The 12387-nt window shown below is 34.1% G+C and overlaps 1 protein-coding gene and 1 long non-coding RNA gene across 2 annotated transcripts; both read left to right on the top strand.

The window, feature by feature from the left end:
- Positions 1–21: 21 nt before the first annotated feature.
- Positions 22–4891, top strand: LOC140432265 (uncharacterized). The gene is made up of 2 exons (XR_011949781.1): positions 22–167; positions 4668–4891. It is a non-coding gene; the product is annotated as an uncharacterized lncRNA (long non-coding RNA).
- A 6183-nt stretch (positions 4892–11074) lies between these two features.
- LOC140432266 (pre-mRNA-splicing factor ISY1 homolog) lies at positions 11075–11714 on the top strand. Its single transcript, XM_072520080.1, has 2 exons — positions 11075–11229; positions 11318–11714. Exons 1-2 carry the CDS (start codon positions 11204–11206, stop codon positions 11697–11699), a joined length of 408 nt encoding a protein of 135 aa, XP_072376181.1. The 5' UTR covers positions 11075–11203; the 3' UTR covers positions 11700–11714.
- The last annotated feature ends 673 nt before the right edge of the window (positions 11715–12387 follow it).

Consider the following 12387-nt stretch of genomic DNA (forward strand, 5'->3'; position numbering starts at 1 on the left):
CGCGCTATCTCAGAGTGATGACTGTCTGGGAAGTGAATTATTTAAAGTACCAATAGACGAAGGAAATCGATTAAGTAAATGGCCTGGACTGTCAAAAGGAAAACCATTTACCGTTACTGGAATTACTCGAAGGCTCTCCGTTAATGACGTAGTACTATCGAATGCCGGTAAGTCAATATATGTTCAACAGAACGATTTAACTATAGGTTATGACACTAGTTTAACAAAATATCCGCAACAGATATAAATTATAAGAAAGACGCAATGTGAATGTATGAACTTATAAGGCTGCCAATACACTTTGGCCAAAGGAAAACATAAATTTGATTCCGTATCGTTTAAATGTCAATTTTTACATATTATTTATATATAATTGAATTAAATTCCATTCAATTCGATTCCATCGATTCCATTTGATTCAATTCGATTTCATTCAATTCCATTAGATTCAATTCGATTCGATTTGATTATTTTATTTCATTTTTATTATTATTATCCCGGTTTTTTTTATAGCGTTCTCCGCCTCCCGGTTCCCAGTTTCCAGCTACGTCGGTCATTCCATTCGCCAGGGTGAAGGTTTCTTTCCGACATTGCCTTCTGAATGCCGCCCAGCCAGGATTGTTTTGGCCTTCCTCTCTTCCTTCTTTCCCTTGGCGTCCATTTTAAAATTTGGTTTGGCAGCCTGTCGTCGTCCATTCTTTTCACATGACCATACCAGATCAGTTGTCTTCTTTGAATTTCGTCAATGATGGTTGACTTGACTCCCATTATATTTCTGATATGGTCATTTTTTATTCTATCGAGCCTTGATTTTCTAGCTGATCTTCTCCAGAAGTCCATTTCCAATGCAAGTAGGCGTCGCTCAAGGGATTTAGTAAGTTGTCATGTTTCGCATCCATAGAGCACTATACTTTTAAAGATGGAGTTAAAGAGGAGATGCTTTCTTTGATTTGATAGTTCTTTTGACCATAGCATCGGGTTTAGGCATCCTATCACCCTTTTTCCTTTCACGATTCTTTGCTCTATCTCTTTTTCGGTGCGCCTAATCTTGTTGATTGTTGTTCCCAAATATATATATTCCTCACAGTTCTTGATTGTTTCATGTTCGTTGACCATTAGATTTTCTACTTCATTCCCGATGCATAAGTATTGCGTTTTGTTTCTATTTACAGAGAGGCCCCATTCTTCATATGTTTTAAACAACCGTCTCGTCATGAATTCTAAATCTTCCTTGTCTGCTGCCACTACTACTTGGTACGCGCTATCTCAGAGTGTGTATAATGTTGTATCGTTGTCAAGTTGGATCCCCATTCCTGAAGATGATCTTCTCCAGTGTTTTAGTGCTTCATTTAAATAGATCTTAAATAGTATTGGAGAGAGGCAGCATCCTTGTCGTAAGTCTTTTGTTACTGGAAATTCTTCTGATAAGGTGTTGTTTAGTTTGATTTTTGATGATGCTTTATTGTATAATTGTTTGACTGCGGCGATGATCGTGCTATTTAATGAAGATCGTTCAAGAGACTGCCACAGCTTTCTCACAGGAATCGTGCAATATGCTTTTGTGAGATCCACAAATAAAAGATGTATTTCCTGGTTTCTTGCAACTTTCTTTTCATTCAGTTGTGTTAGGGTAAATATGTGGTCTACGCAAGATCTTCCAGCTCTAAATCCTGCTTGCTGTTCAATTTCATGAGGTTCGTATTCTTTCTCAATCATGTTTTTTAAGATTTTACCAAACAGCCTGCTAAAGGTACTGGTGACAGAGATACATCTGTAGTTTCCGCAAATATCTTTTGGACCTTTTTTGTGAATTGGAGTAATCCATGCTTCTTTCCCACTATTCGGGATTTCTTCCCCATTTAAGTATCTTGTGAATAGCACTTTAAGATAGCTTATTAGTTTTGGTGTTCCGGTTTTTTTTTTAGCGCGTTTAGCTCGTGGTCTCACGATTTACGTTTCATCGCGTTTCCTTTATTTTTGTTCTTTTCGCACCTCTGCATATGATTCATTTCACCGATCAATGCATTCCATCTTTAGCCCGCTATAAGAAAGCGATGCTTCCAATATCTGGATGAACTACTTTAGCTCCACTCAAACCATAATAGATTTCTCTACAATAAAAGCACAAAAACTGCCAAAGATCCTCCCGGTACGACTTGACTGACCCGCCACCAAAATCAGAAGCGAGTTACCTGTTAACCTTGAGTATTTAGCTTGATCGGTGTACAATAACTCGTAATAACCTTTAACCCCTAATTTCGTTGTTTAAAGGCCGGTTTTTCAGTGCTGGGTTAACTTATTTAATTTTCTGCCACCGAAATATTTATGCTAAATGAGTTGTTCAGTACTAGGTTAGCGCTTAAACCCGTTTAACTGGCCAAAATTTTAACCGATACTCGTTAGATGAATTTTGTGGTTACGCCTGCGCATAGATACAGTTAAATGCTTCATTTTTCCGATCTTACTATATGGTATGGAGGCCTGGACGCTGACAGAGACGCTTACGAGAAAACTAGAAGCATTTGAAATGTGGTGTTCCGACGCATTCTTCGTATATCCTGGACCGAACATGTCACCAACATAGATGTACTCCAAAGAATCGGAAAGGAGAAAGAAATCGTGAGCACAATCAAACAAAGAAAGCTTGAATATCTAGGCCACATATTGACATAGACTACGATAAGTCTACTGCAATTGATTGTCCAGGGGAAAGTAGACAGGCAGGAGAAGACACTCGTGGCTCCAAAATCTGCGGAAGTGGTTCGGGCTCACATCGGTCGAACTATTCAGAAGCGCCGCAAACAAGATCAGAATTGCAATGTTGATAGCCAACGTTCGCAACGGACAGGGCACTTGAAGAAGAAGATAGATACAGTGAATGTATTATTCAGAGTGTTGCCTGACAGGTTAGGTTATTTTTTTATCATGCCAATTATTCTACCTTGTTAAATACATTATAACTGTAACAGGTATCTTTACATTATTATGTTTTAGATTGGTTTCACTACTAAACAAGTTTTTTTTTGTTTAGTAGTGAAACCAATCTAAAACATAATAATGTAAAGATAAACAAGTTGATTTTTTCATTATGTGTATTTTACATTCAGTATGAAAGAACAAACGAACATTGGCATTCGATCCAAAAGCTTCACTGAAAGTGAAGTTACTTTATTGGTAGGATTGGTGAATGATTACAGAAAAATATTATAATGTATATATTAATAAATTAAAAGCAAAATCTACTGTTGTTATACCACGTTCAGCAAAAATTCGTTCACGTTCATTTAAAATTTAGCCATTTGCACATGCGCAGGCACAATTACTGCAGCCAACAGAAGAAAAAAAGTGGTTAACTAACCGAGATTGTGTCAACCTCGATTCATGCAATGAAAAGCGTTAAGAGGGTTAAAAAATTGTTTAAAATTTAACCTAGGTTAGCTAACCAAAATTTTAACCTCTCACTGAAAAACTGGGCCTAAATAAACATTTAGATTATGAAAGAAAGGACAGTTAAGATTTGATTTCATGTATAGTGCCTCTGTATATTCACTTATATGTATTTCATCCTAGCAGGAATCATCAGAGCTACTGGTACAGCAGCTCTAAACGTGAAAACAAATTGTTTTCGTCAAAAGAAGCAGCACTAAAATTTATTAAGCACTAAAATTTATTAATGTATTTTTGGCACTTAGCCCGGGTTTTTACTTAAGTGCTACAATTCTGAAGACATATTTTCAATGGTAAATTCAAATTAGAGTGACGTTAGTGTTCAAAACTTAATTCAAAGTTTGCGTATGGATTCCATTTGACAGATGGGAGTGACATTTGACAATTTCCGCGATTGTTGTAGTTGACCAACCAAAAAGATCCCCAGGTCCTAAGAGTCTTAGGCCTGCCGCCTTCCTAGATAATTGGTCAGCAATGCGGTTGCCTTTATTCCTATTATGTCCTTTAACCCACCTCAGGATGATGGTATTACCATCCGAAGCTTGAGTTAGTGACTCGTGACACTCCATTACTAAACCTGATGTGACACGTGGTCTATTAGGAGGTTAGTAGCGCTTGTCTGCTATCTGTGCAGATCATTATAGTTTTCCCTGCTATACCTTTTTGGGTTATCTCTTTTGCGGCTATAGAGATACCAGTCAGTTCTGTCTGAACTACGCTGGCATTTTTGCCCATACCCCACTTTATTCTTAGGTTCAGTGATCTGGAGTATATCCCGCATCTATACGTAGATTTAAAAGTAAATATTAACAGTAAAATGTAGAAGTAAAAGTAGTATTTGTTAAAAATTGCTGTGTTGAATACCATTTTTACGCACTTATCCCAAAAATGTTTCTTAAAAACCATCGAGTTTAACTCGATGTTAAAGACATAGGCTAACTAAACTTTATATTGAAATGTCAGACCATAAATGTAAAGTCCATTCGCATAATGACTATGCTACTATGGACGCCTAGAAATAAGTATGTAATTCCATGACTTCCTTCAAATACGATTTTTGTACGCCTCTGTATAAATCGTATATTTGTATCGTATAATTTTTTATGTAATAATATTTAATTGTGTAGATGTGATTATATACATACCTTTATGACCGAGCATCTATATGATCAAATTAGATCGATTTGTGAAATTTTAATAACCGCTTGTTTTCTTTTTAGGATGGATTTCCATCACTTGTGGTAATCAAGAATACACTTTCCAAGCATGGACACCAAATAAAAGAGGAATACATTTAAGAGACAGTATCCTGCCTAAAACTGTAACGCTACGGGGAAAGAGAATTAAAAATACCGTTCAATATGAGAAACATACTTTTATATAAATTTTTACTCTAAAATGTGTGTATATATAATAATAAATAATAAAAAAATTCGTACAGCTACTTGTTCGTCTTGATTTTTATGTAATCTTCAGATAATAGCATTCATACAAACTTTCATTCAGCTGGAAAGTTTTCTGTTGGGCAGACGTTGGAACTGGCTAAGTATGTAGACTTGAATTAAATAATCCTTCGGCGAAACAATTTTTTAAGTCGAAATGGTAATAATAATGCTTGGTTAATTTAAAGGCACTTTATTTTATGTTGCACTTTTACAAAGATATTTATTTACAACCCAATTGCCACTCCTCTCGATTCATCCATAAGTCTTCTTCTATGTCTCTGTCTTTCATTTCTCTATTGATGCCTTCTCTCCAACTAAGGCGGGGTCTTCCTCTTTTTTTATTACCGTGAGGGGTTCACATTAAGACTTGTTTTGAGAGACGTTCTTCAGACATTCTCTGTACATGACCGTACCATCTGAGTTGTTGGGTACCAATATCGTCTACTATTGTATGTTTTACTTTTATAATTTCTTTTATTCTGTTGTTCGTTACTCTTTCTAGTCTAGATTTTCCAACTGAACGTCCCCAGAAATCCATTTCCGTTGCCTCAAGTTTTCTCTTGTATCTTTCCTTTATTTGCCATACTTCACTACTGTAGGTAATTATACTTTTAATGATTGCGTTATATATCCTGTGCTTGTTATTATTAGAGATTGATTGATCCCAAAGAATACTATTGAGAAGGGAAATTGCTTTTCTTGTTTGGTTGTTTTTCTCCTCAATTGTGTCGTCTACGTTGCCTTCTTTTGTAATGCTCATACCTAAATATTTATATGTGTTGCAATGTTTGATAACTTCTCCATCTTCCAATATGAGGTCCTGTTGTTTCCCGCCGATACACATATACTCGGTTTTTTGGATATTGATTTCAAGTCCCCATTTTTTATACTCCTCGATTAATTTTCGAGTCATATACTCAATATCTTCATAATCTTGTGCTATCACTAGTTGATCATCTGCAAATGACAAAGTGTATATGCTATTGTTGTTAATCGGCATTCCTATATTTCTACATTTGCACTTCCACAGTTTTAGAGCTTGTTCTAGATAAATTTTAAATAATGTCGGGGAGAGACAGCAGCCCTGCTTAGAGCTATTATTCATTTGGATTCCATTTGACAGATTATTTCCAACCTTTATCTTTGAGTTAGCATTAGTGTACAGTTCCTTCGTCGCATTTATTAAATTCATGCTTATGTTTGTTTTCTCTAACGCTTCCCATAATTTATAATGTGGTACGCTATTATAAGCCTTTCGTAGGTCTACATATAATAAATGTACTTCTTGATTAACTGCTATTTTCTTTTCAATAATCTGTGTAATGCAAAACAAATGGTCGACAGTAGATCTACCTGCCCTAAATCCTGCCTGTTCCTCAGCCTCTAAGTCTTTATATTCGCATTCTATTCTGTTTTTAATTACTTTTCCGTATATTCTACTGATCGAGTTTGTCACGGCAATGCCTCTGTAATTGTCACATTTATCCCTTCTGCTTTTATTTGTATATAGTGGATATGAATGATGTCTTCCACTGCTCTGGGGTTGTCATTCCATTAATGCAGTTTTTTAACAGTTTGGCTAAACTTGTATATAGTTTGGTTGTACCGTGTTTAATTAACTCTGCAGGGATGTTACCTGGACCCGGTGCTTTGTTATTTTTTAGAGATCTACATACATTTTCCACTTCTTTCGTTGTTATTGGTATGGGCAAAGTTAAAATATTTATATTTTGTGTTTCGTTGCTGTCTTTAAATTGTGGTCTATCTTCCCTTAGGAGTTTCTCAAAATATTGGTCCCAGTCATCATTGTTTTTGTTGACACTATGTCTCTCTTCTTATCTTGTCGTAAAGATTTTAAGACTCTCCAACTTTATGTGCTTCTTCGTCCTCTTAAAAGTGAATTTATCATGTTATACCTTTGTTGCCATGCCGCGCTATCTCAGAGTATCATTTTTCGTACTTTTGCTTGAGACTCCTTGTAGATTATTTTATCCGTTATATTCTTTGTATTTAAGAATTTTTGATATTGATCTCTTTTCTTCTTTATTTCTTGTTCTATTTCTTCGTCAAACCAATATGGAAGTTGTCTTTAATTCTGGATTTGGTATCCAATGGCTTCTGTTGCTGCCTCATGGAGACACCTTTTTATGTGAGTGTAATGTTCTTCATTATTATTAAATTGTTTATTTTCCAACTTTTGATTTAATCTATTTTTGTATAATTCTCTCACGCTTTCTTGTTCTAAGCTGATTAGGTTATACCTGTTCTGTATTTCTTTCTCCCTTTCATTTCCTTCTTTTTTTTTCTTTAGGTTTATTTACTCCAAATGTGATCTTAGCTTTTAATAAGGTAATATCGGTTCCACACGTAGCTCCTCTCAATACTCTTACATCTTGTACAATCATATATTTGTCTTTTGTCGTATGATTGATTTTAACCCTCTCGTATTTTGTGTCCATGTATATTTGTGTATATCTCTGTGTTGAAAAAATCCATTTTCATTTAATTTTGTTTGCATAATGATATTAGTTTGGTACCATTATCATTTACGTGGTCCTCTCCGAATTGACCTATAACTGCGCGTTATGGGGTTTTTTCCAGTTCTGCTGTTTAAGTCTCCCAAGATGATAATTTCTCGAGATGTGCCGACTTTTGCAACCTCTAAATTCAATTTCTCAAAAAAATCGTTTTTAATGTTTACTGGTGCGTCATCATTTACTGCATATACACACAAGATTGTGCATTTGTGTCCTCTGATGGTAAGGTTAATTTTTATCATTCTCTCGTTTATGGCCTCCCAAGTAGTTATGTATTTCCTTAGCTTCCTACGTATTAATATGGCAACACCTTGTTGAGCACTTTTCTCCTTTGGTACCCCGCTGTAGAAGTGATGATATTCTCCGATGTTTTCTGATACTTCTCCCTTTCGTTTTGTTTCGGTGATTACTGTGATGTCCAATTTCAGCTTACTCATTTCATACATTATTTCATTTATTTTAGGTCTAAAACCTTGCACATAAGTTTCGAAATTCATACTCCTTTTTCGTAGCGTACGTCGTCGTTTGTTGATCGATTAATTCCGAGGCGTTTTGCTAGGTTTTTTAACATTTTATTTTTTTCTGAGTAACGGGAAGTTAGTCCGATGCCTCAACCCCCGACTTGGAGGGCCAGGGTTTAATTTTGGAGTTTTCCTTCTCCTAGACAATTTGCTTTCACTGCAGCTTAAGAGCATCATCTACCCTTCGTCTGTAATCCTAGACATGGTGCTATCAACCGGGGCAGTTGAACCCTGGTTTTTTTAGAGGTGTTACTCCTCTATCCCTCCTCTTTTATCCGGGCTTGGGACAGGCTGCATCGGTTATAGACCAACTCAATTCACCCCACACCAATACAGGTAGAGTTTACTAAAATAAAATTAAATAAATATAAATAAATAACTAAAATTAAAACTTTTTATTTTTCTGCTATGTGTGAACGAAAATTTACGTAGAGCGCGTGTATTTTTACACAAATCTTGAGAGGTCGAGATGTACCTACTGTCAGGTACGAGGGCCGAGAACGGAGTCTTGTGCCGCTGGGATGACTATCCTGCGTGAGAACCGAGAGAGAAGTCTCTGAATGCCGCTTCAATCCGACTCGCCAAATTTTCAACTGATTTTAATGAACTTTAAACGTTCCAACGGTGGGTTCTAAGAAGCCACTTTTTCTATAAGAATATATATTGCCCTTTTACGAGTTCCCAAAACAAATAAACATTATTGACCCAGTTCTAGGTAGACAAAAACTTGTTTTTTTTAATAAATTGGCGAAGCGGTTGGTACTAGGAAAAAACATTTATGACCAGTTGTGGTCGTAAAAATGATAACTTTTATATTGAGAAGAGGAGAATTGGCGGTAACATAATATCGAAGCGTGTTTAGATACCAAAAGAAACAACCTGTTTTAGCAGGCGTCTCAACGAAAATGGACGAGACAAAAATCTCGTATTATTTGAGTTGAGCTTTATCGAAAATAAATAGAATATATTTTTGCGTTCTATTAATAATTGTAACAAAATAATGGGGGTTTATTGGTGATATGTTAAGACTTTAACAATTTCTTATACATTTCCCTTGGTGTTGGTATGTTGTCATTAGTCGTAGCGTGAGAAAATAAATAGGATGAAATAAAATCTAATAAAAATAATATCCATGAGGTAGCTAAATCCAGTACTAATATAATATTGGCTTTGATGGATTATACAAAAGAAATGTAAAAATAATATAATACCTATTAAAAATGTCGATGTGATTTTAAGGTATAAGATTTAACCTAGTTTTTAAAATCCAAATTTATTCTTTAGTTTTTATATTATCCTATAAATCTGTCTAACAAAGAAATTACGTTTTTAAATTTAAAAAATTCACTCAGTATTGTTTACATAGGACAAAGACCTTTCTGCTGAGCTGCTATTATCAGGGGTAGTAAATTTAAATTCTAGGTAAAAACAACACAAAGAGACAAGAACATAATATAAATTGATGAACTTCATATACACTGTTCCTTTTGATGTCGACCTAAATTTAGTTCTAACCGATCTGCATTAAAGAATATTCTATAAGTAATTAACAAAAAAGAAAGAATTTAGCAAGGAAAATGTTTTATGTATGCAATTAATTGTATCGATGTAATGCAAAAGTTTAAAAGTAGATATATAATTAAGCTGTTCTGAAAATTGAACAAGTTGGAATATGAAAATACAATTACTGTTTTGATTTGTGTCCTAGTCTTGATTTTTGTATTCCATTTGCTTAACATCTACATAAAAATTATATTGACGAGGTAACCGCCTTATACACACTTTACACTACATGATTTATCATGTGATTTGTCATATGATTTGGTCATAAAGTGAAATTTACATGTTTACACTGTATGATTTGTCATATGATTTTGTCATAAGCACTGTCATGCGGCTCGTCATAGCTTGTCATAGGAGAATAGGACGGTGCCTATTCCGCATGATAAAATCATATGATTTTCGGTAATAATACGGGTAACACCAACATATTTGAATATCGCGCCTTATTCTTATGTCAATTCAGCGACATTCCCTTACCAAGAGACAACATTCTTTATTTATTTTTTGTTTGTTGCATTGATATTAAACCTATTATCTAATGTGTGCTATTGTATCGTATTTTTCTTTTATTATTTATTTAGTTTATTTTATTCTTAGTTTAGTGTTTTATAGTCTTCTTAGTCATACTTTTAGTTTAGTTTCTTTATTAATTATTTTTAATTTGGTATAATATCAACAATAAATTTGATATACCCTGTCCACGATTTCTTCGTAAGAGCCACCTGCAAGCCCAAAGATGTGTGATCTTTTTCTTCTTACTGCTGTAATCTGTACGCAGTTGTTGCCGGCGTGTTATTACTAAAAGTCGGGAAGCCAATGCAATCAATGATTTATTTTCCGTTATAATGGTTTCAAAATCTAATAGTTGATACCTATACTGTGTCTAATATCTCTATGACCATAAACAAAAAGAAAAATCAAGAAAACCTCACTCATTGTCACTCATATCATAAGTCATAACTTATCATGCAGTGTAAACACGATTTTTTAAAACATCATAGAAACGAGGAATCATAACAAATCTCATATGATATTGTCATATGATAAAATCATGTAATGTAAAGTCTACTTTAGGGAATAATTAACTGGCATGACCACATCATTTATATTATGGATATCCCAGAAGGGTTAGACGAAATCATTTTCGCCACCGGTGTTTTGCATCACAATATTAACCTGTACATTATTATTTTTTAAATTGTAACAGTGTATTATTTTATTTTTAAATTTTTAATAGAGCTTTATAAACATTATTCATTACGACAAACTAATTATATTTTATCAAGTAAAGAGTAGGTTTTCTATTTAAATTTATTAATCAACAGCTTGTACTTTCAATAAATTCTACCCATTGCAATTAATTTTTCTTTATCGTTACAATTTTTGATCGTGTATCTTTATACATATAAATTTAGTTTTTATATTTTCATCATTTCATTTTAATTTATTTCCCTACTTATCCCACAGAATAATAAACAATTATTATTTATTCTGTGCTTATCCCAATGTCAACGTCAAAATGGTATGACATGGAATGAATTTTTAAGACGTTATATGTACTATGTACCTGACACAGATCAACAGATCTATCTTAATTCTACAAAACATAACCTCTAAAAGTATCCTTTTTTAGTTTTTAACTTAATAACATTTTAAATCATTATTTCAGGTGTTAATAAAGGAATAAAATATGGCCCGAAACGCCGAAAAAGCGATGTAAGTAAAATATTATGTTTCATTCGTTTGGTTATGAGATACCATTATATTTGTTACTAAACTTACTTTCCAATCTATCTTGTTTTAGGACAACATTAGCTCGATGGAGAGCAGCACAACTAGGAGAAATAGATAAGCATAAAAAGCGAAGGCCTTATCTTGCATCAGAATGTAAAAATTTACATGCTTGTGAAAAATGGAGAATGCAGATAATAAGAGAAATTGCGAAAAAAGTAGCTCAAATTCAAAATGCTGGCCTTGGAGAATTTAGGATAAGGGATTTAAATGATGAAATAAATAAACTACTGAGGGAGAAGCGACATTGGGAGGACCAAATAAAGGAATTGGGTGGACCTGACTATCAGAGAGTTGGACCGAGGATGTTGGATCATGAAGGAAAAGAAGTACCTGGAAATAGGGGGTATAAATACTTTGGGGCGGCTAAGGAATTACCAGGTAAAGTTAAATAAAGTTTGTAAAGGTTTATAGAAAGCTAAGACATATTTTTGGTTCAAATTTTTCATTGAAATCATAAAATATATTCTATAGTATATGTTCTCACATGAATAAAATGGTATTTATTGGAATTTTAGTGTAATTTAAAGTTTAACACTTTGTATTGTATAAGAGGCTGTTGATTTTTTGGTTTTTTCAACTGTTATGTTTATTTTCTTTTACAATATAATTTTTGTTTTATATTTCAACTTTTATGCCACATTTACATTATGTATGGTTGGGGACTGCTATATGGGGTAGTCGCTTGGACACTAAAAGCCCAATTCGTAAAGAAATTAGAGGCATTCGAAATGTGGCTATAATAGGTATATGCTAGAAATTCCTTGGACTGCAAAAGTCTCAACTGGACATATCAGAAAGCTTATGAACACAATTAAAATGAGAAAAACATTGTATCCGTATATAAATACTCTCTTCTACATGTCATCATACAAGGAAGAGTAGAGGGAAGAAAAGGCTTAGGAAGAAAGAAGAAATCTTGGCTGAGGAATATCAGAGATTGGACTAACCTCAGTGTTAAAGAGAGATTTTACTATGCAAAAGATAGGGAAGCGTTTCAAGAAGTGATCGCCAACGTTCGTTAGAAGACAGCACATTAACAAGAATGCCACATTTTGATATTCATACTCTGAGATAGCGCGT

This window comes from Diabrotica undecimpunctata, unplaced genomic scaffold (genome assembly GCF_040954645.1).
Source record: "Diabrotica undecimpunctata isolate CICGRU unplaced genomic scaffold, icDiaUnde3 ctg00003431.1, whole genome shotgun sequence".
NCBI lineage: Eukaryota > Metazoa > Arthropoda > Insecta > Coleoptera > Chrysomelidae > Diabrotica > Diabrotica undecimpunctata.

Excerpts from the sequence above, each read along its gene's own strand:
- LOC140432266 (XM_072520080.1), top strand. The coding sequence starts at position 11,204 with ATGGCCCGAAACGCCGAAAAAGCGAT. Across the intron at positions 11,230-11,317 it reads CGAAACGCCGAAAAAGCGAT|GACAACATTAGCTCGATGGA; the intron begins GTAAGTAAAATA and ends ATCTTGTTTTAG.